Raw genomic sequence first — 25,483 nt, forward strand, 5'->3', positions numbered from 1 at the left:
ACTGGAAGTGACAGCAACAGAGATGATACAAGTGACTGTGTGGATGGTTTCATAGGATTAAAAAAACAAACAGCTTTGAGAGTACATCTGTTTTTTTAGAAAGCCACAGTGAATCTGTCCCCAGGCAGCTGTAAAGTCCAGCAGCTAGCATTTCTAAGCATTGCTTTATCAAGTTAAAAAAAAAATAATAGGAACCTCCCACAAACAGCAAAGCTCTATTTTTGTTAGCCCTCAAACAGAATTAGCTAGCGCAAGTAGAGTAGAGTTGATTCTAATAGGAGAAACCTTTCAATCATGCACACCAAGTACATAACGTTTTTTGCAAAACAATAGCAGATACCAAGTCTACTATACAAAAAAACTCAAGTATTTCACTTATATAAAATACTCTGCAATCTAAATCTGACTTCAAATGTTTTCTGATATTACACTTAGAAACACAGTCCAATTTAAAATTTCTGAGTCAGATTGAAGCTAAATAATCCAAATGTGAACAAGAGAAGTTGATTTGGGGAGACTAAAGGACATTCCACTGTGTATTACTTTGGTCATCATTGGGGCAAGCATCCACTGTGAGATAAGTATGTATATACATATATACGCACACACACACACTTGATATATATATATATATATATATACACACACACACATATCTGTCAATAGGCTTCGAAGCGTGACCAAGACTCTCACAAGCTTTGGTTCTTGTTTCTTTGCTCTTGAGCAAACTTCCTTACATGTGAAGAAACTTTACATTTAATAATTAAAGCATATTAATGCACCTGCATGTTTTCATGCAACTCAAATACCCCCACGAATTTATTTGTCATGCAAAGCAGAATGTTGATTAAATCTGGGTCATACATACTGTTACTACAAGAAAACGAACAGATGAAGAGACTTCTATGTCCTAATGCCATTCACGTGTTTTATGGCAAAAAGTTATTTTCCTTATATGGTACTAATAAAGAATTATTAAATGGGTAATAAAAATTGAATGAAGCAATGTTAAGAGAAGAATGAGCAATACTATGACGAATACTATCTATCCTGCCTCTGAAAGAGCCTGATTTTTACGTATAACTAATATAATGGTGTTTCAAGGTTAAACATTAGAAAAAAGAAAGCCATTTATGAGACTATGCCTCTTAAAAACTGTTCAGACTCAAACCAGGATTCTACCTGAAAGAAAAAAGTATCCCCAATCCCCATCACTTATCTTTTTGCTAAAAAGGCCAATCTTCTTCACAATTAAGTTTTTCAATTTCACAATTTGGAATTTAATTAGCTTTGAAAGGAAAGCTATTATTTAACACTAAGTAATTTCAGATGGTGAGGTTATGTTCACCATTTAACTAAATGTAAGGAGAGTATGTAAATTAGGCTGATCTTCCCTGTTTGGCTCACCAGGTGGCAGCAAGCTTCCCGACAGCACCAAGTCCTGTTTTGGCATGACCCCAGAACACCACACTCAAACACATTCTGTACTTTCAGGCCCCCTTTTCAATTTCACTAAAATGCATTTAGATTTCTCAGAGCAGCTGGAACACCTCCCCCCAGTCCCCAGCCATCTCTGAATCCTCACTGCAGGTCGCAGCACTACAGGTGCTGTTGAGATCCAGCAGCTCAGGGCAGGATGTGGCCAGGACTCTGAGCCCTCTGGGGTTGCCCACTGAGCCCCATGCAGTGGAGCAGAAGTAAGCAGTGACTGCTCTGGCATGAGCCAGGAACCAGCCATGCTTTGCTACTTGCATCCTTCGGTTCACAAATTTATTTTCCTAGCATTCTCCCCTCCTAACACAAGAATAGACTAATGACACACAGAGCCTCCCCCCACTTAAAACACTGAAAGCAGAAAACAAATAAAGCAAAACTACTTACGGTTTTCTGGGAGGGAGGATACATTTTTTTTTTCTCATCAACAATACAAGAATTAGAGACAGCTGCAGGCTCCACCTTTCAGAAACACAGCAGCAAAAAATGAGTACTTAATTCCTAAACAGAGAAGGCCCACAGACACAGTCCTGTCAACCGAGGGCTTGCTTAAAGGGCAACACGAAAGTACCTAGCACGAGAGAACGAGAGAAGAGACTGACAAAAATTGCCCAGAAAGTTTCCTTTACTGTACCTCTGCCTTCATACCTGGTAAAAACTACTCATACAACTGATTACTGTTGAGGAATCAGAGCACTGACTGCTGGACAAGAAGCTGTTCTCTCCAATTACCGTGAGCTCCTTCCACACAAAGACTGAATTTGTATTTTCTCTGTGTACACAATTCCAGCTAGTCAGAATCGTAATGGGAACTAAGATCTGAGTATCAAATCATGGATATACTGTCATGTGAGACTGAGACGTTTTCATTAGTGCTTACAAGGAGGAAGGTACCATCATATTGTTTGCCATGTAAAATCTCAGTTGTACTTCAGTAGCATGCGTTTGGTCTGCTCTATCACAACATCACACACAGACTGTACAGCTCACTAGTATGGAGGTTGTTTCATAAAAAAAACTTACCATTTTTTGACTTGATCTTCTGCAGACAAACTTTGAGAATAGTTTCCAATCAGAACACATCTGCAATAAAGTAAAATCAGACATTAAAATCCCACGTGTCACATTTTTTTCATCTTCATTCTCATCCTGCTCAGCAGTTTGCCCTACATACTTCAAAGACAATATACCAAGAGAAGATCAGACAACTTTGCTGTCAAAACAAACAGCCCCTCCCAAAGCAGTCCCAACACACTTCACTAGTGTCTTGAACACACTTAGTCAAAGCAACAAACAAGATGCGGCTGTGCTTCACAGCCTCTCTATAAAAAACTAACACTGCTCTTAAAACTCTGTACAAACTAACAATGGATGTCCAGTCTAGCACATAGAAAATGTTCAGGTGCTTAATATATGAGAAAGAACTCAAAAAAAAAAAAAGGGGGGGGAAAAAAAGCAGGAGTAATATCCTAATTAAACAGCATTTATGGTAAACTAGTTCTTTGCAAGCTAAATCTCACCTCTTAGGCTGTATTTTCAATAGCTTAAATGTTGAACAGTATTTCATTTCAAAACAATTTTCAGAGTCAGATTAGACCTAAGTATGCCAAATAAAACCAATACACAATGATAAGAGCCGCAGCCCATGCACAAAATTTATTGTGTGCTACTGTTTATAAAATACTTGAATAGTTCAGAACATGCATAAAATTTCCAACTTTGACAGGGGTACGTACAGATTGTACTTCATGGCAAACAAAAAAAAAGGGAGATGAACTCTAGTGACATACGTTTCAAGTTGTGTTCCAGGGGATGAGAAGGACACGTAGCAAATGTCAAAATAGGTAACAAAGTACAGTGGCAATCAGTACAGTCCATTATTTGTGAACAAATTAGCACAGGGCTTCAATTTTTATTTTAACCAAGCAGTCCTGTAGATATCAAAATACATGCAGTCTCAAGTTTACACTTTCACTAATGCCTTAGCAGTTGAACAGAGCAATTGCTTACGTGCTGCTTTGCCTAGAACAAAAAGTATGCCCAATAGTTTCAGTTTGCTTTGCAGCTTAAAAAATGATAAAAAGCTTGCAGCTATTCAGCCCAGTGATTACTAGCTATTTACGCAACTGTAATACTCACAATAAAGTAAAAGTACCCATAACATCTACGTAACCTATAGATGTACATCATAGGTCTATATATTAAATATTTGCAAAATGAAAACATGCATACACAAAATACAATGCCAAGCTTTACAGACTTGATATGAATCAAAATTTCCTTAAACAATGTACAAAGTTCAATTAAAAGTACCTTAAAATTAACACTTCCATATTTTTCTTACTTTTAAAATTAGTATATATATTTTTTTTAAAATTCAAGATGGGGAAGAGTCTTGAAAAAGCTGGGCAAAAATGTTTCTAAATTAAATATTTCTTAAAATCTGTGTTCAAGTAATAAACATTCCTACATAGAAATCTTCTGATAAGCTGTAACTAAAAAACACAGTGAATAAAATATAGAATTAGCAACATCTAAGGAGTAAACCTGAGGTCAGCATTTTACAGAATGACCAACTGAGATTTTTTTGGCATTTTTTTCCATTTAAAATACAGTTTTTGCAGCCTCAGATATTTTAAGACCTTTCTAATCTATTGTTTTAAAGACATTTCATGAAACTGATGTCCATTAATAAATAGTTAGCTCTTAGGGTTGTATTTGAAAGTCTGATTTAAAAAAACAAACAAACGAGCTACCTCTACTGAAAGAAAATCCCATTTGTAAACTTAAAGTGTTGACAACAATAAGCGTAAGATGCTAGTCTAGATGTGCTTTAGCGATAACAGCCCGATTCTCTCCTCAGATCTCTTCTGAAGATGCAGCAGCCGGCGATGGACTGTGTGTAAATCCACGAAGCATGCTCCCAGGAGGTCGTGTCACCATGTGAGGAGAGGGGCTGTTGTCTCAAAAGCACGATGATTTTTCTTCAGCAGGATCAAGATAGTTGGTTTTCCACCTCTTACTAAGTGGTCACTACAGCTGATCCCCCTGTCTGTTTCATCTGTTGTCACATCAAAAAGCAATAATCTAGGAATTCTCAGGCAAGACATAAGTGAGTAAACCAGAAGTTGACGTGGTCACTGTGCATTGTTGTTGCCAGTTCCATTGTTTCCATTGGCATTTGTTGCGTTTATAGTATTAATACCATCTTGTTGAAGAGCATCTTTTCTCGGTGGCATTCTCTCATTGATCCTATCCAAACCTTTTGCTTCTTCAAAACTGCAGATTTTATGTTGCGGAGAGAATCCTCGTATTGCTTAACAAAATGCAAATTTGATATGTCAGTAATGGAAAAATAAGTTGAAAGCATACACTTTTTCTAATAAATGATGTTTAAAAACAGGTAAGAAATCAGCCAAAGAAATGTGTGGCTCTGTATCTGTACTAGGTAAAAGCTTCTCTAATCTGCTCTCGTGATACGGCTATCATGATCTCGGTTTATAACAAAAAGAACAAAGTATGGCAAATATTCTGCAAGTAGGAATCAAGGCGCTTAAGCCCACTTGATTGCTTCTGCATGTCCCTGGTGTGGCCAGCTCTAAGCACCAGTTGCTTCTGCTGTCAGGTTCATCAGGCTTATCTTTTAACATCCCCGTTGTCTTCAATGGAATGTCAGTAAGATCTAAGCAGCACAGCAAGTGCGGTGGAGGCAAAGCAGCAAAGGGTTACAAAAGTAACAGGAGATTTATGTTCTGCATACACGCTGATGGCCTGATCCTGCAGTTTTTATGCAGGCAAAACTGCGGGATATGGATCACATTCTGTGCTAATCACGTGGATGATGGAAATGGACACAACCACAATCACTAGGTTAGCACTGTGTTCAAACAATGGAATCGTTTAAATACGTATGTATTTAAAATACGTATAGAAAATAGGTATTATTTTTCTACTAATTATTTTAATGAATGAGGTCTGTAGTTGAATTTAGACCTGAAAATAGTTGACCACATAGTAAGACCGAAGCCTTTGGGATGAAATAATTCTTTGGAGATTTAAGTACAGCTTTCCACTCACAACAACGGAACCTCTTGCACATGTGTGAGAGAACAGAATATGGCCCTCGTTTGTATTTTTGGACATCTGACTTCCTTAATTAAAAAACAAACAATGCAGTTATTAAATGGTGCTTTGCATCCAAATTAGAATACACACAAAGGTAGCTGTCCCAATTGCTATGCTGTTTGTCATTCACTTCATTGAATATAGAGCAAGAGGAAATTAAAGGGTCTATGAAAAAACTTCAACAATCTGAATTTGAGTACTTGAATACCAAATAATCTGAAGGCATTTTACTCAACGCTGCTAAAAAGGATGTACATACAGCAGCTTATTTAGCACAGAAGCACTGATAATCCATGGAATTTAATACGCCTCATACCAGTAGGTTAGCCTATATACTGGAAATAAATTTGGTCATCAAATTATGTGCAAAACCCATAGGAAAAAAAATTACAGTTGTATGTCTTGCACTACCAGAACAGTTAGAGGAAGTTTTAAAAAATTACGTTCAAAGCCATTAAAAATTGTTTTTATGAAAAAAGGCATGCATAAACCCTCCTTCCACAGGTAACCCACCCCCCCCAACAAACCCTTGCAGTTGAATACAGAAAAAAAAACACACTAAACACTATCATTTTAACGATTTCAAGACAACACCACGTATCACAACATGCTATTATACAAAAACCTACTGCATATTTTGTAAAAACAAACAAAGACCCCAAACCCCAAGAATATCCCTAAAATATTAAAGATAATCATCATCCTGAGGCCAGAAATGAATGTTACATGTCAAAGGGATGAATCAATACAGTTGATTCATCTCTGCTTGTGCAAGTTGAAAGTAAAACACACCCACACAGAGTACTTTTGAATTCCCTCCCAGACACCACAGATCTCTGCCAATGGCAAAGACTCTGATCATACCTTTTTCAGCCTCAATTGCCTCTACAGTGGCTGTACAGAAGTGAGCAGATGCATGCAAAATGAATGAGAAAGATGAAGAGTGTAATATCGCATAGCAGAAAAGGCAATGATCAATTTAATATAATATGCTACGCCAGATTAGATTACAATTATTTAAAATTATAATTAAGGTTTTGGGGGTTGTTTTTAAGCGTAAAGTGAAATTTCTCCTACATTTTAACTATTACAATTTATCAACTAAAAGTATATCAAGAGAAACACTAATTACTAGAACTTCATTTATGGTTTTAAATGTACATTTCTAAAAGATATATATATAATTTTAAAGCAGCAACATAAAATTTCAACTGATGTTAAAGTTATGGTTATGATGTTAAAGTTAAAAAGAAAATCCATGAGATTACTCTTTCTGAAGATTAAAATGTATTACTGAGCTTCATTAAATTACCAGGAAATATGCAATAAATACAACACTGTCAGTGTTCTAATAACATGTTTTTCTTGTTATGGCTAGCTCCCTGAGGTTAAACTAGTCGTTCAATTTCTCACCGTATTTTATGCTTAAATGTGTATCTTTGAGAACTGAACTGTGAAATTTAAACCATAAAAGACAAATTTAGGAAGTCATATTTACAAAGCCTCGTAAATTTTTTAGTTGAATCCACAACGAAGTCTAGAGCAGGAAGAGCCCTTGATTTAACATAGTCTTGGTGGATGACTTTATGTGGACAGGAATAAAAACCTAGCTTACTATTTTTTTGAACCACGACAAATGCTGTAATGTCATAGGTGTAAGATTTTTCCATTGTTTATTGTTTTAGATCTAAAGTCAAAGCTATAACGTAAGGCTATCAGGATATTAAAATCATCTTCTATTAGACCAGACAAATAAACCACTTGCCACTAAGATCTAAATAGTAACTAAATTTCAATAATGGTAACAACTTTTTACCTCCCCTACTATTTACCATGCCTCTTAATATCATAAAGCAATATACTTTAACAAAAAAATGTATACATAGTTGTAAACCTACTTTCGTGGTGCTTGATACAGATAACAAAGGATATCATTAAGGAGTATTCAAGCGAGTGTTAAGCAAACTAGCTAAATTAAGAAAATTTTAATAAGAAGAAAATTTTAAATTTAGGCTTGTGCTTCGTATGTGCTGAAGAATAGAATTCTTTAAGGTGAATTAAAAGCTTAGTACTTCTCGTTTCCTACTGAGCATAAACCAGACAGCACATGTATTATCAACTGCCTACACTCTGCCTTAACCTATTATATCAAATTATCATTTCCAATGAGATGTTCTAAAAAATAAAATAAAAAACTTGAATTCATAATAAAATTATGTGGAATACGTAAGGGTAATGCAGCGTTTTAATTTTTACATACTGCACATTCCCAGCTGACAAAAAAAGTAATAATAAAAAAATCTTGTGCAAATCTAAAGAGGCAAGGGGAATCCCAAAATTATATCAAAAAGCCACTTGAATAGATCACTATTTATGTTTACATTAGTGAAAAAGCTTTCTCATTTTGTAAAAAATAATTATTTTAGAAAGTTACCAAATACATACTTTCATACTACAACCAATTTGCCATGTAAATATAAAACTACGTCAAAAAAACCACCTCTTTCCACCATTTCCTGTTACCCGTGAAGTCTTTGTTTTCAATCTTTTCCTGAAAAGATCATGAATACTAATTTATCTCTGTAAATTATGTAGCTTCATAATAAATACAGATTTTAAAATTTACTCCTAATTCATTCTAATTTTATCACTACCTTATCTCCAAAATATATCTTGGAATATACAATGCACTTAAGAAAAGATAACTTTCACCTTGACATAAAAGAACAAACTGACTGGAAAATACAATCATTTAAAAAACACACTGTAAAGACTCAATTTGGAATATAATTTTGTTGGATTCTCTTTTGCAGGTACCTCTAAATTAAAACTGTATCCTTGATAGATCCTGATAAATCTAGAAAAAATACTGCATCATATTAATATATTTTATAAACCTGAACTCTTCATTCTGAAAATTCTCACTTTCCCAGCAAATTTTAAGCATTTCCTTTCTCAACTCCAACTCTCGCCCTGTTTTACTTAGGAGACAGATCTGATACAAAATTGTTGTCACCTTACAATACAAAATCAACAAAAAAAATTCTCATTGTCACTCTGACTAATAGTAAGGTTAGCAATGACTCTGATCAAGAAGTATTTGTCTAATTAAACTGTATTAACTGTATTAAGTATTAAGATTTTAAATTTAGGCTTATGGCTTTTTATGTGCTGAATAAGGCTTTTTAGGGCAGTTTTGTTGTTTTAAACAGAGGTTGACTATTTCAGTTCACAGTTCACTAGGCAATGATACTTAAGTATGGTCTTTAACATTTGAGCTTCTATAATGTAAATAAAGTAATTAATCAAAACCATAAATCCAGAGTTTATAGAGACATATCAAAGGCTATAATTTCTCAAAGTGTATTTTTATCCTAGTAAAATAAAGCTATCTAGAAATAATTTTTGATTCTTTTTCAAAAAATATATCCATGTGTTTCTAGAAAAAAAAATCAGATATCGACTCCTATAGGATGTAGTTTTACATTAATTTTCAAAATTATCTTTGTCTTTGTTTAATGCTTTAACTGCAGTTAAAATTTCTATTTTACCCTCACAATCCTCCCTTTTGCAGTAAGAATCTGTTCAACCATCTCCCATAAAGCAGTTGTATTAGATTGATTAACACTTTTGGCGCCCCACTCTGCATCACATCAATGCCAACAAGCTTCACTCCTTCTGTGAGAATGGCCTCTATCTTACCAAAGACAGCAGGCATGGTTGAACAAATTCTTGAAACAGTATTGGTATACGCTAAGATCTAGCACAAAATGCGTTATTGAGATTAAGAATTTATTGTGCTTATTTACTGATGCTTCAAAATAAAATACCATTGCAATTCAGATTTTACTACTCCAAAAGATGAAGCTGGATCTGAATGTAATCCAATTCAAAGCAACTAAGACACCATTAATGCAATACATATACAATGTTTGCATATATTTTGGCCTGATAAAAAAATTTCCGCCCAGATCTCTAGAGGAACGTAGACATACACTCCAATTTCTTATAACTTTCTCAGCTTCTTAGAGATTTACTGGGAAACAGCCCACATAGATCTTCGTGAATTTTTTCATGAATAAAATAGGATAAGCAAAAAGAGTACGACAATGAATACTATTTATTTTCCCAAATCTAGGGGTTTGAGATAAGTTATTGATAGTATATTGATCAACACACTGCAATATCCTTCAAGAAGTAATTAAAAATTTCTAATACAAAAATCCTACTATGCTATCAGTGACCATATTTTGCCAAGAATATGAATTCACTGATATTGTGAAGGCTTAGTAAAGTATGTTAGTGAAGTTTTATTTTATTTTTGGTTTACTTTTAGTTTTGCAGTTGAGCATAGTAAATTTGAAAACTTCTTTTTGAAAAATGAGACAGTAAAATTCTTATCGGTAAAAAGAAGTTACTGCAATTTAAGGAGAACTTACAGTCAGCATGAGTTATTTTGAACAATCAACATGATTAAACAAATGAGGTATATTAATGTAATGCTTCAAGGAATATTGCCATTAAAAATTCTAGTAAAAAAAAAAAACACACAAAAATCCAAAATGCATTTTGCATACTTTCCAAACAACCCACTTTTCCAATAATGGTACAAAGTTTTATGTTAAAAAATTTTCTAGTCAGTTTGATCCTCTCTTAATATTTGCAATGCAACATGGTTAAGAATCTCTTAAATGAATGAGAGGAGTACGAACTCTTTTAAGCATATAAAGTATCTTATTAAACAATGAAAACTAAAACTAGGACATACGCTTTTGAAAAAGTTGGATGGATTAGGAAACATACATCACTTCTTGTTATAGACATTCACAAAACAATCACATACACACACTGGACATATAAACTTACTTGCAGACATTATATGTCCACTGAGAAATGACTTAAAATGTGACATTCATGTTTCAAAGCTATAAGAGAACAGCTTTGATAGTTTAATAGAAAATGTAGTGAAAGGGTTTAAAAAACAAAAAACCACTACATAGGAAATTTAAAAGTATACACATAAATATCCTAAATCCCAAAATGAGAACAGCAGCAGCTCTTGGAAAAGAGATTGTATAAAAAATGGTATTCAGTTCATCAATATATCACAGTCTTTCAACTGCTATAAAATTAATTGGTCAAATATGACATTTTTATACGTTCTATTAAAACCTAAGATTGGCAAATAAAAATATCTTTTGATATATCTTTTGTCATTGAATAATTTATGTTGAGAGCTGCTGATAGGAAGTCCAGTTTCAGATGGATATATTTTAGTTATCCATCGCTGTGAACAGAAACCTGGACTTCATTTTGTAATACATTTGGTACAATCTCACAGTGTTCTTCCTAAGCCTAGCTAATTGTTTATGGGCCTTGTGAAAAATATGATCCAATGATTCAACAAACTAAAAAAAAAAGAAGAAAAACCTTTTACAAAATATTCAATGAGCCAGATTACAGGTATATTTTGTATAGAGTTCTTTTTATTTTCATGCAAAAAATATATGCACACTTAATAACACCCTTTTATTTTGATTTATTTACAAGTTTTAAATTCAATCCCTTTATTCTCAACTGATTTTATAACAATTACTGAATACTTTTCAAGTACATTATTGTTCAAAATGCACAGACAATGTGCAGCAGCAAATGCAGCAAACCTCAAAAACAAGGTGCTACAACATTGCTTCTACATCAAGAGACAGACAAGTGTCTGGGATAGTGGTTTAATTTTAACACTTATACAGACATACATCTATACCTAGAGAGAGACAGACAGATCTAAGAAAGCAGCTACATCTGCAGAGGAAGGAAACAGCATGTTACAAGGACAATTCAGGGAGGTCAATTATACATAGAACATTTGACAAACAACATAGAGAACAAACTTTGGCATTAATTACCAGGGTACAAAACGAAGCACATTTCAATCTATCAATGGAGTGTAATATGGAACTCTGCAGCCTGTAGTTGTTTGTTAAGATTATTATCAGTAAGAATTTGACATCGTCAATGAAAATACTAATACATCTATGATAAAATCATTTTAATGGAAAGCAGAGAAGTAAGGATGCAAAATTACATTGTAATTCTTGTATCTGTAACAACCAAATACCTTAATATCAGATTTATAAGGTCACTCCACCTGAGACATCTGCATCACCTAAAAAATTGTAAACTACGGAAGCTCAAAGTCTGAAAAATGTGGCCTGACACGGCTGAACTCAATTGCTTTTAGTTTTATACCCTGGTTAAGTATCCATTTCACATTGCCTGATTAACACATAACACTATGCTTGTTTCAGCTGCTAAGACAAGAACTGAAAAGCATAAGAAATTCCCTGCATGCATTATGTGTAGTGTTAGCAAAAGAGTGAGATGTGCCCCAGTCCATTTGAGGCACAGCAAGTTGCATAACATCATTACCACTTTGCAGGGTCTGTCGTCCTCCAGCCAACACTCCGCTAGGTAACATTCCAGTGGGAGTCAAACCCTTGAGTGTCAGCACACTTTCACTCTCCTCCCTGGTGTAAGAAAAAACAACGGTAACGAAAACTTAAGTACCTGCTCATGAATACCTGTATTAAAGCAAAATAAGGAATGGGGAAAGGGAGAGCCTATTTTTGCTGTCCTTTATCCATGCCAAGGCTAATGCAAATTCAAATTTAATCAACAACAAATTCAATTTAATCATCAACAAATATTTCTATGCCATACTATTTTTTCCTGTCTAGGAGTTATAAACACTGATTACTTCTGAAATAACTTATAAGCAATTATTCGCGTGCAGGCTCATTAATTTTGAATGCTTCATGAGGTACTGTGCATAACTCAGTGCCATAAAACAACCCACAATTTCACTGAACGTGTCTGAGCTTCAGGATACCAGCTTCAAAAAAAATATCCCTATTTGAACAATTATAGTCTGTGGAAAGCTATACACACACAAACACACACCATACATGTACTATAACATACTACTACTATTTTGGGTAAATGTGATTGCGAAATCTCTATGTCTAGACCAGCAGGAGAAAACGGTATTTTTTAAAAGCTGGAAGCAAACAAATAAGTGAGTCCCGAACCTGCAACTAACCCCCCCCCCCCCCCCAACAACAACAACAACCACCAACACAAAGTCCTGAACTTTCAGTTATGACACAAATTTTCCCAGCCAGCCCAGACCTTCTCCTTCACACCCTTGATTTCAGTATCTCTATTTTGCTATTGCCTTTCCAACACTTGTAGTTAATGCCTGGGTATGTCTCAAAAATAACTTAAAAATATTTTTAACCAAAAATACCAACATCAATGGTGTGCGTCAATATGCAAAATAAGATTCTGATACACGATGACCTCTCTGAAAAACATTTGGTATTTATTACCCTGGAATAGAGGTATGTTTTCCTAATATACATATTAAGAGGGGTTTTAGGAAAGCATAAACCACCCAAGTACCTGAGAACAGAGAAGACTCTTGCCATCTTGCCAATTGCACGAATTTTGTTTCTGATTATTTCTTTCCGTGCAGCAGCTGTACCTACTTTCAATGGAATAAGAGAGAGTCTCAAGCTCATTGATATTTACAAAGCCACCATTTCACAGCATATCAAATTCAATGCAACTGTTTAAATTCAGTATTCTTCACAGGAGGGCAGTACCCAAACACTTACAAAACACCACATTATAAAATTCTGGCTTCAGAATACCACCAAAACCATCATCACCCTCCGTGTCCACAAAACACACACAAAAAATTTTAGGATGTTCACAATGATTTGCTAAAGCTAGCAAGCATCTAAATTACTGTCATTACAACAGAGTAACTATGATAATTCATCTGCCTAATTTTATGCATCAAATTATTCACTGACGTCTGTGTTCATTAGGATGTAGCTACGTAGCTCAATACAGAAGCCAGAGATATTAAAGCCACAAAAAAAAATTAGTTGCTAATTCTTGCACAGCTGTCCATGAGAAAACAGTTGCTGATTTTCTTGTTTTTAAGTCAATTTCCCAAAACATACACCTGCACAAACTAAAAACCAAAATAAAATGCCAAAGAATTGCAGTGTTACCTCCTTTACCGACTAATTCTACGTTATATATATCTTAGGTTTGCATCACTTGCAGAAATTACAAATACCAAAGATACGGAGTAAATACTGCATATTCCACAGAGCACAGAAATACCATTTGTGACAGATAAAAGTGAAGACAAAATTCTGAAAGGAGGCTTTGGAACGAAAGCTACCTTTGCCTGCACTGATATTATAAAAACATAAGTGCCTTTCTTCAACACTGGTTTTTGTTTTGTTCAATGTATAATAGTCAAAGTCATCCTCCTTTCCTTTTGCAGACAGCTCAGGTCCCCTAAAAAAGTATAGGCAGATGAGGAGATATCAAAACAGCACAACAGTAAACCTTGTCAGACCACTGCTGCAAGAACGCAAAAGGCCTTCTGTTGAAGAAGGGTGGGTGGACTTCAAATCCTGAACACCAAACCAAATGAAATACAAAAGATAAGGGCACATTGGGGTAAACAACAACTGCTACAAAAACCCACACAAAAAGGAAAACGTGTAGTAGAGACAAAGAAAAAAAGGCAGGAAGAGACAACCTTGGTATGAACATGATGAAAGAATTCTGGGGTAGAACAAATATCTTAATCCATTTAAATGAAATATACAAAAAGAAAAAAAAAAACCAGAAACTGCTGAGTTAAGTTTTTTTAGACAAAGGCACAACTTTAATGAACTGCAGACATCAAACAAAAAAAAAGAAAAAAGAAAAAAAGGAGGCCATTGAAAAAAACAAGGGGATAGACTGAATAAAAAAATCAACATTTACTGAAAATAATTCAGCTTAAAAGTTACTTTTTAATATTCTAGATGTTTTCAATTTCTCTCTCTGAACACTATTAAATAACAGCTTGAAGATCTGGAATGAGAAAGCTTTTTCAGAGTTTTTGTAAAAGCTAGAGCTAGATAAGGGACCATACACCTTCCATGCAAGTCACTCAGTTTTCTTCCCATCTACACCAGTTTCTTGAAGGCTACACTGCTGCAGAGCCATAACATTCAGGGGGAGAAGATTACAGGCACTGCTAGGGCCCATATTTCCACTCTGGCAGGTCACTATGCCATAAAAAGAGAAATGCTGGTTTATGGTATTACGTAGAATGTATTACTTCAGGAGGCAGTACTGCACAACATCTAGCCACTGAATCCTGGTTAGTTCAGAGAACAGTCAAGTAGCATCTGCCTGGAGAAGAAAGTCTTGATTACACCCTAAATTAGAGGGGATATGACAAAGAACTCTCCCATTGCCCATTCCTAATGCCTGCACAAGAAACAAGTTCCGAAATGCTCATACTATTATGCTCCAAAGAATTCATATAAACTTTCCAAGTATCCCTATAAATGAATGTATTCCCAAATATTAGAAATACTCTCTTAAAGTGGCAAATATACGCAGAGAGCAAACTGACTATTAGGTAAGTAATGGTCAGAAGAATTTTCCTGCACAGAAATATCTACCCTGGAATTTCAGAAAAGCAGGTGATAAGCTATGAATTGAAATTTCTAGACAACTTCTGAAATTTTGCATCAAACCATTTTCAAAATTGAACATACAAAGTATCTTTTTAACATCTCAGGTGAAGGAAACTAAAGTACCAGACAAGCCAGGTTTTGGAACACTATAAACACATTCCATGCACAATCTTAAAAAATGCTTACAATAAAATTATTAAAAATCAAGACAGACAACTGAATGCTCCCTACACATGCAGGGCCAAAGATAAAGATTTAGAAATAGGAAAGAGAATGAAATTCTACAAAAAAAAAAAAGGAATGGAAGAAAGGAGGAAAAAATTCATGCACAGAAAGACAGATGTCTTGGAATATGACTTCTGATAACGAAATTCACAAACCTGTATAAACATCCCATTAAAACGAGTAATAAAGTGCTGTATGTCTTCCAACACAAAGATATTTTCTGCATTAATACTTGTACTAGCAGGTTCTATGAAGTCATATTTCAAAACATTCCTACTCTGTCTGGTCTGTACCTTTTTTATTGCCATATATGAGTCGCTCTTCAGATGGAGAGTCCAGAAAAAAAGGACGTGAACGATGGAGAAAAAGGTGAGTGAGACAAATAAAATAAAGATATTTAACTTGGCAGTGGTAATAAAGAAGGAATGGTGAAGAAATTTGAAAAAAAAAGAAAATGGAAAATTGCAACACTTAAAAATGCTTTCTTTGAACAAGAAGTGGAATCGTAGAGTATATTTTAAAATTTGATGATAAACAAGTGAAAGCTTGAAAAGCCAACAGTTAAAAAAAATTATTCACATAGAAAGATAAAGCGTAGACAGTACCTAGGTGGCATTAAGACATATGCACCAAGCAAAGAAATTGTTAGACACAAAAAATTAAAATAATTCAAATTAGGAAACTATATCTATTGTACTAAAGAGAGGGCATATGCAATCAACTGATGGGCGCACTTATGCCGGACAACCTAAATCCTAGCATCCCAGAACACCACCATACCCTAAATACTGCAAATGTTTGGTATAACTGTTTTATGTTCAATTCAGTACGATTACTTGCATGAAAAACAAATTCACTGTTTGCAGGATCACGTTTGAGACTATTTCTGATTTTTTATGTAAATGACAGCAAAGTTCAAGTGGCTCATAACCATTCCAATCTAAAACACACAGCTACTTTAGAACACCACAATTCTGCTACTAAATTTTAACACAGTAACTGCCGAACAGTAAGAATTGGACCACGTTTCAAATATCTTTTATAACTGATCTTTAGTGTTTCTCAAAGGCTGCTGAAACTTTTCTTCTTCCTACCCTGCCATCAAACCATCCAACAAATTAATTCTGTTATTGGATAGAATGAAGCAAGTCTGAAAAACTTTCAGGTCTGATGTTAAGCAATACTGCAGAAAAAAAAAGTATGATGTGCTGTCTCAATGCTACATGCCTCTTGATCACCATCTTAATCACATTACAAACATCTTAACAATCGACTGTATCATAGTTTACAAGATGTTATCATTTATTACATGAATACTTGTTATACAATGCACACAAAGTTCTAACTTTTATGCTTGAAGCTCAAACACCAAGATTTAAACGCATTTCATACTTCAAGTCTCTAGTACTTTGCCACAAGAAATACTGTATCTGGTTTTTGCCTCTATGAACTCTTCACTGAAGAGCAATCATTAAGAAAATTAAGAGCTTATAATAAATTTATTCTAGATAATTAACGCCCTATTTAGATGTTTATTAATTGTATACATCAGACGATGTAGTTCTGTAATGTAAGTTTAGTATGTTTCAAATACTAAAGTCTAGTTATGTTTTCAAATAAAGTGCCAACAAATTCTAAGAATTCTTCACAAAGCTTCAGCTTTCAATACAAGGTACATATGAATTTTTGTAAAGGATACAATCACTGCTTCTTGATGACAAACGTGAAAAAACAATTCCCTTCCCTCCCCCAGAATTCTCATCACCTAAGGAAAAATTTGTCAGCAATTTTCTTCAAATTTCAGGTAATAAATTGTACCACTATGTTAATTACTGTTTCACATGTTATTTCCATTAAAAAAAAAATCTAAAATTAACCCCTACCGTCAAATTGATCTTCTCCTTCTGTCATCAGTTCATCATCAGAACAAATGCTCAAAACATTCACCAACATTTCTGTAACTGTATATGGAAAAAAATAATTAACTGCTTGAAGAATTTTAAATATTTCCAAAGCACATAAGATGTAACTCGTCACCAGCAACTGTAGTGAATGAACTTCTCACCTCATAAACTCTGCTCAGTAATCTAATCTCTAAAATGTGGTTTTCTTGATGTGCACTGTCACAGAATTTTAAAAATTCACACAAAAAAAAAAGCCAGAAATTACACCACCTATAAAAGAACACCGCACAGCTTTCTCTCCTATCTTACAAGTTCTTTTAGATAAGAATTCTCTTCTTGTACATTAGTATTTTTACATCAGGGTAAGTCTTTATTTGAAGTGAATTTTATGCAAAATTTACTTAAATAGGAAAATATTTGGACAGCTCAAATTTAGGTAAAAAAGGTGAAAACTATTCCATTCCTGGCACCTGCAGGCATTTAGCAGAAGCAGTGAAGCAAAAAAATATTATGGCATAAATATGGTGCAAACTCCATGTCTTTTCAAACTCCTCTTAAACATTGGCATAGAAGATACAGAAACTTGTTTCAAAATTCTTCCATTTTCTACCTCCAGGAATCTCCTTATTCTATCACTCAATCTTTCACACGTGCATCATACTTTTTCTTAAGAAAGTCAAGTTTCTTCTTCCTCCTAAAGGGCTTAGAAACTTATTCCAGAAGTTCAATCAGGTGTTTAGAAACCTTTTAATTTCCTGTCTGCATTTATTTGTGACTATTTCATACAATCCCAGTATCATCTGCTATGCTACTCTTCTCCATTCTTGGGAGCTACTCTCTACTTTACTGAAGAAGTACAACAAATAATTCTGATTTTGATCTGTTCAATGTAGACCAAACAATATTGGCACCGTGTCTTTCATTGAAAGTTGAAGTATGCACATATCCACAGGTCATGACAAATTACAAGATCCATTATTCCAGCAGTCTTAAGCATATAGTGGGGCAATGAGGAACTTATTTAATAGTACTTGGTGTCTCCTTACCAGTATTATACAAAAGTAAAATAAACACCGTTAAAATTTTTAACAGCAAAGGGTTATTTACTGCATCATCAGGTAAGAGAAAGAAACAAAATCTCCTTTCAAACTTCAGGTCCCTTAGTTTAAAAATCAAAAAAAATGTTGAATGGACTAACCATTATAAAAAAATGTTTAAATTATTTGCTTGTATCTGCTCACTAAAGACAACAAGAAGACAACATGAACAAATTTTGAATCCTGTGTCTGTACGACTGTAAACAGATAATCTCTAGAGTATTTTGCAAAGAAATACACAGAGCTTTCCATATCTTCTTTACAAATAGAGCAGTTCCTGTCATGGAGACATTTTAAATAGACCCAAATAGCCTCTAGCCTCATAGCTTTTTAACTGAAGACTACTTGGAGCTCTAGTGTCCTAGATTTAGAGTTATTAACTCTAGAGCGGAAAAAAGTGGACCTGTGCTAAATTATCTTTTATAAGAAAAATTATAACTGAAAAGAGTTATTTTAATGAAGGTCAATCTGTTATAGCTACCTAATAAAATAAAAATTTTACAGGAACATCTCAACATAGTTTACACCTATAACTATACAAGATTAATCATTATATATAACCTAGCCTTTTGTAAAATATGAACACCTTTCATATTGACTTCAAATGAAGTTCAAAGGTACTTCCTAACAATGCAGGTATATATACACTCAATGGAAATTATAATTTGTATTAACACTTTTCCTTTATTAGATCCAGGTTATCTTGACCAAAACAACTGAAGAAAACAGCCAAAACTGCAGGACTTGTTTTACTTCAATCTATCTTTTCCTGGACATACTATCTTCACATGCCAAAAAAAACCCTCATCAGGGTCAGCTTAACAACTTTACCAGATTTTCTTTCTAATCAAGCATCCAAGAAGTCTACCTGATAAAGACAAATGCAGATAACCAACTTCACAAAAACAATGAAATTAATCTTTATTTGGTAAATATTAAAACAAACAAAAAAAAACCAAACAAACCACCAAGCCAAACAAAAACAAAAGGAAACAAAAAAACCCTTCACAACAACAAACTGGGAGATACAGAAAAGAAATTATTTGGTCTGTAACTCTTGCATACCTTTTTCTCCAACAAATGGCAAGGACCATGTAAAAACATCCATAAAATTTGGTAGCCAGTAAGGATGAGGAGAACAATTGAACTGACGAATATTCATCACATTGTTTTCATATTTTAATACAGCAGCTAAAATAAAATTCAGACATTTTGGAAAGACTGTTTAAAACTTGCAAGTATCACTAATGTAAAGACACTTTATACTACAGACGAAATAAAAACAGAGATACTCCATTGTCTTTCTTTCACGGTATTTAAGTGACAGATTTTTAGTGGAGAATTTTGGATTTTATTTTAATGCAATTATTGCAGTTTAAAGTACTGTTACTTATCAGTTTAGTTCTGTACTATCCCATTAAAAGTCTACAATGAACAATGATTTCAAAAAGTCCTGAGAAGGATTTTAAACAAAATCCTAACTCAGAACAGCAGCATGTTCAGTTTCAGGTTTTACTCTTGGCATGCGTCTTCCCACATTGCAACATGGAGTCTCAGAATGCAGACTTACAGAGTGGAATAAAGCCAGGGAAATCTAGAAAAATCAGGGAGAAAGTGCAGAGAAACAAAACAGAAAAAAAAAAAAAAAAGCATTCCAAGGCTAAATAAGCCTTGATTGCACTTTTCCATACTTTAGCTTGCACTACACTGGGAATAGCTGAGGGGAAAAAAGATTCTTAAAAAGTGATATCCACAGAGATGATGGAAAAACATAAAAAGACAGTTGAAGCTATTGTTATTTCTCCTTTACTTTCAAGTGCAAGTAACAGCAGCTCATCTTTCCCTCTATGCAGTTAATCACCCTACATAATGGTATGGGTTGGGTGAGTGAGGGTTCTTCAGAGGTGGGTGGGAGAAAATTCAATGTATTGAATAGTAAATAATATCAATAATATTCATTCACAGTTAAGCTCTCTGTAATTCTGACTTTTATGTCTTTCTCTGCACTATTAAGCATGTCTCCTGTGCAACTTTATACTGCATCCCTAACAGAGTATGGACAAAAATTAATTGTTTGACACCTCCCTAATAACATTTCCAAAGGTGATCAGTATTTAGATCAATATTTGCTCTTCCCTGATCTCCCAAACACAGCCACTGTTGTCCTGTAAGATCAGAGAACACATATCTTCCATGTCTCATTTTCTTCCCAGTGACTACCTATTTATAAGCATGGGCGTTTTGTCCATTTCTGTCTCTTTCCTCACCAAGGTACCTACCACAATTGACTTTCTTGGATTTCATCCACATGTAATTTTTTCTGTCCATAATTAAAGACTCTCAGATGCCATGATACACAACACGAACTACCTCATGCATAGGCTACTTACCAATGCCTCCTCCCTTCCTTACTTTAGTTCACAAACTAAAGACAACCAGAGGAGTGAAAACTCACAGCACTGCAAAGCCTTGCCTGACTGGAAAACACCAGGTGATGCGTTCGTAAGTATTAAATAACAACCATTTTTACAACAGAAACTTCTGCCCACATTTCAGCTCCAAGGTACTCTTACATGAGACTGTAATTTATGTCATGTGTGTTACTTCACAACACAACTTTCATTCAGGATTTTTGGTCCTTTAATTTCTTAACTGGCAGAAAAATGTTGACATTAGATGACTTATGTAGTAAGACATTTTTATTTTAACAACACATTTTTATTTCAGCATTGCATACAGATATTAATTACAAGTTCTTACCTTTATTATTGTAGACATCAAGGTAATTAGGTGCTGAAAAAATTGTTATTAATGATGGGAACCCTGTAGTTTGACTTTTCCTGTACATTCTATAACTGTAAAACCAAACAGATTATTTTACATCTTATAGCAATAAGCAATTCTTTTTATATTTTACACTGTGAATAATTTCTTGAAGGAATGTACTTACCCTGCATCTTGTGCTTCGTGTGCTCTAATGATTGACAACAAATTATTATTTTGCAAAAATTCACAAACTGCTGGATAGCTGTGAAATGAAAACAACTGTGAGTAAAAGAAACCCTCTATAAAATATGCAGGAAGACTTAGCATGAATGTATTAAATAGATCCTAGCATACTCTCACCTATAAAAGTATGAGCATCCTCTGACTGTATTGTGACTGAAGTGCTCTGGTGAACTTTCATTTCCAAAATCTTCTGAAGGATCTGACCACAGTAAGTCACACATTGGTCCAAATGCTGGAGGCTCTTTGAATCTATCTAACTGTTTGAGAAAAAGCAAGAGCATAAAGATTCTTTAAATATTAAATCTGTAAGTTTTACACATTTGTTAGACTACATATCCATCAATACCAAGCATTTACAGAATAAAACCCAACCATATCAAAGAGAAAGGTTCTATATATTTTTTCCTCTCCTCGTCATGAAATAAGGCAGAGGCATGCCAAAAGAACCAAACCTGTTAAGAGCAATAAGATTTATTAGTTGTAAGGAGAAAAGAGAGAAGTTCCAGACTGATGGATATGTGTAATATAAAGTCAAGTTACAGACAAGAAACTAGATGGTCCTTTTTCATGCACATGCCGTATCTACAAATCTGGAGACACTACGAGGAATTAGCAAAGAGAAACAGTACAGAAAACAAGAATGGTAAAAGAAAAGCATGAATAATTAGCATAGACTAGAATAAAGTAAATATATCCAAAAAAAATCAAACCCAAACCAAACCCCTGAAACAGTCATCTCCATCGTGGACTGTTCAACAATGCAATGAAGAGATGACTAGCATAGCCATCTTAAGACTTCTTTCATACAGGCTTTATTTCTCAAATATACCCCTGGTGTAATGGGCCATAAGCATTTTGGGAGAGACTTTGTTTGCTTTTCTTCCCTCTAGCTGTTTCTTTACAGATTTCCACTTAGAAACGCTTGCTCTAGCAGCCTGTAACATTGCTAGTAACCACAGTGAAAAGAGCCAGAGGTAAGGAGGACAGCACATTTGTTAACGTAAAAGGAAAATACCCTGTTTAAGTACCATTCAATCAATCTCTGACGTCGCAGAAATGAGATGTCCCAGTTTCAATGTAAAGCTTATTTGAACTTTATGTAGCTGGAGTTTGTTCACAAGATGATTTTATCCAAGAAATGTAGGAACGGTTCTTTGATGGACAGTGCATTTATCTCACTTTACCTCCCATACCAAAGAAGATGACTTTGATGGTACTAGAGAACACTTAACTCTTCATGACAGGTTCGAAGGGAGGTTTGGTGAGCACCTGGTGAATTTGAGTCTAACGGTCCATAGGAATCCATTCAAATATGGAACCAGCGGTAGTGCCAAGCTCTCACATGCCCTGGAAAATCAGAGCTCCCGAGGCTGCCACCTGTAACATAAGTGGAAAGGTCCAGATCTTTACAAATTCCTGCCAGATAATGGCAAGGCAGGTATTAACTGAAGTTGTTGTTGGAATTTATTCAATATCAAAAGTCCAGTGGTTTAACATTTCCCACACTGGATGATAAACCCAGCATGGAATACTCCTTCCAGATTGAAGAAATCAGTCCATCAACTTCTGCAAGTACCTGAATTTCTGTAGATTAAACCATCGAGTTTCTAAACCTCCAGCAATAAATTTGTGTCTAGAAGCTAACAGAAGCATTCAAATAAGGAAGATTCAATTCTGTGCTTCGTGATGTTTCCTGCAACATAGAAGGCTGAAAGTCTAGAAAGCATTTCTAAGAAATTTTCTTGAGTTTTTCTTCAAGGATTTTCCTTACGACTTCGGCCGAATGGATAGAGGAAGACATTATAAATAAAAAGTTTTCACTGCTGCAAGCAACACACCTCTCCCAAGCTACTTTTTCTTAGCATTTGAAACAATAATGTAGACATTTCTTGAAGTAAGGAGGTCAGCTTGTAAAAAATAAACATACTTACATACACATCAAATCAGCGTCTCCTTCACTAGACAATCTAAGAACTGGCATATTTCCCAAGACATTTCAAAATTTAAGGAAATGTCACTTCTATTCAACCCAGATTGCATATATCAAATCATAATAATCAGGTTAAGGTTTCTCTAAGTGTGGACAGCAATAAAGTTAACAAAGAACAAGTCAATTCAAAACACTTGTTAATGATTAACTATTTCTGAGTAAGTTGTGACTACAGCAAAGCAGAATCTCAATATAAATCAGCTTAACGTATTTCTAAGCAAGATTAGGGTAACTGAAAATGACACAATTTTATTCAAGAATAACAATTGCTGTATCTGGTGTTAAAACAGAAATGGGTAGCGTTTTTTAATGCACACTGTAAAATAATTAAGTCTAAATTAATTTACTAGGACTATGAAGTCAAGGCTACTATACTGAAGTGCACCATACCTCCACATGAATGCTCAAATTAAGGAATAGCAAAACCTTGGAGATATATTAAGGAATAGAAAATTAAAAATACTTTAATTTTGAAGCAGAACACCTTCAGAGAAGTTTCATATACTTGAAGATACAGGCAAGTTTTAATTAACCTAATTTTCCTGATAACTATCACATATTAAAAGCCCTAAAAATCATGTGAAGGCCAGTAAAGAGTGGCAGACAGACATTACTAAAGAAAAGAAAATTTCAGAATACCACAGAAAAGAAGTAAGGGATTATAAAGACATTCCTAGGACTGCACCCATAAATTTCAAGGCACTTTACTGATCAAGCCTTACTGCCACAACAAGAACTAAACAAAAGAATGACCATCTGTCATCAATCAGAGGGAAAAAATAAAATCTCTTTGCCTCTCTTCTTTAAGAGACCCGATAACCTTATCTGGACATTTTCATATCAATCATTAGAATCAAGATTCATGGAATTCTGTTTCAGCAGTAGTCTTGGCAGTGTAAATGAAATCAACTAAACAGAATCTCTACATTGACGGTAATGCCTCTGAAAGAGACACTCTACCAACACAATCATAACATTTGTGTAAATGAACTTCAGAGGATAAAAATCAGATTACTGCAAGTTTCACAAACCTGCAGTTTCTCGGAAATAAGAAGCACTTGCAGCAATCTTGCTGGTTAGGCTTCACTGTCATATCTACTATGACAGCTGTTCTCTACTGGAAATAAGAGTATGCCAGCAAAAATAATAATTTCATTCATGTAGTTTTATCATCTTTCTGAATGTCAATACTGACATAAGACTTCATCTAGAAAAAAAAAATGCATCTATACAGATTCTTTTTTTTTGAGTTGACTCCTATGCTGCTTAAAGCTGATTTCCCTTCTTATGCCACATGATGAAGTCTACACGTGTTTGCAGAGGAGAGCTGTCCTTATTAAGGACTTCTGCTAATAAACCAGAAGGCTTACAATAGTATACAATTGTCTTGGTTGTTTACAGAAGTCATTTCACACATCACACTTGTATTACAAGTGTATGGTATTTTCCTAGATACAAAACGAGCATTTCACATCACCTATTTAATTTAAATAAATTTACATTACCATTGTATGCCAAGTTCTAATGCAGCTCCTGAAACTGCTGCCAACCCATGACTACTGCTTTTTCCAAGAGTTACCAGATGATTCTTTAAAAAACAACAAAAAAAGCCCTAGGAACAGTTCTAATAACATTGTCTTACATTTATAAACGTGGTTTTCATCAGAAGCAATATACAACGCAGATTTTCACATATATGTATATACACACACACATAAACACACAAGCTTGTAACTCATCCTAATGTAACCTAGAGCCTGTAAAAGTACAGGCCAACACTACCGAATTACCTTTTAATTAAGTTTACTTGACACTTTGAAACTTGATTAGCTGCAAGACTTGAGACTAAAACAAAAATAAATCACAATCCTATTGGATGTGGCTCTATAAAGTGTTTTTTCAGACTTTGTTTCATTTGTGCTACTTTCCAGAAAGCTCTGACCATGTTTCTTTTCATCTGTAATGTGAGAAGTGCTAAGGCCTCGTCAGAATGGCACAATGTACTCGCTTCGCCTTCTCACTTCTCTCTGCACAATGCATACAGATTTCTGTACATGTTAATATTGCCTCGAAAATGCAAAT

At 34.5% G+C, this 25,483-nt stretch overlaps 1 protein-coding gene across 10 annotated transcripts in view; it reads right to left on the minus strand.

Annotated features, from left to right (window-relative positions):
• Positions 1–25,483, minus strand: part of PPP3CB (protein phosphatase 3 catalytic subunit beta) — a 51,557-nt gene that overhangs the window by 3,888 nt on the left and 22,186 nt on the right. For 2 of the 10 annotated variants that reach the window (XM_083845147.1, XM_083845148.1), the window contains exons 6-14: positions 21,529–21,668; positions 21,353–21,430; positions 21,163–21,257; positions 19,468–19,593; positions 17,285–17,362; positions 13,081–13,165; positions 12,049–12,146; positions 6,484–6,513; positions 3,125–4,810 (exon numbers count right to left, since the gene is read on the minus strand). In XM_083845147.1, the coding sequence (XP_083701273.1) occupies positions 4,632–4,810; positions 6,484–6,513; positions 12,049–12,146; positions 13,081–13,165; positions 17,285–17,362; positions 19,468–19,593; positions 21,163–21,257; positions 21,353–21,430; positions 21,529–21,668 (909 nt within the window). In that variant the 3' untranslated portion in view covers positions 3,125–4,631. Of the gene's footprint in view, positions 1–49; positions 2,578–3,124; positions 4,811–6,483; positions 6,514–12,048; positions 12,147–13,080; positions 13,166–17,284; positions 17,363–19,467; positions 19,594–21,162; positions 21,258–21,352; positions 21,431–21,528; positions 21,669–25,483 lie in introns of those variants that run through there. The other 8 variants (XR_014587112.1, XR_014587113.1, XM_083845153.1 and 5 more) reach the window with 8 other exon arrangements.

The sequence above is a fragment of the Anser anser genome (assembly GCF_964211835.1).
Source record: "Anser anser genome assembly, chromosome: 7".
In the NCBI taxonomy this organism is placed as follows: Eukaryota; Metazoa; Chordata; class Aves; order Anseriformes; family Anatidae; genus Anser; species Anser anser.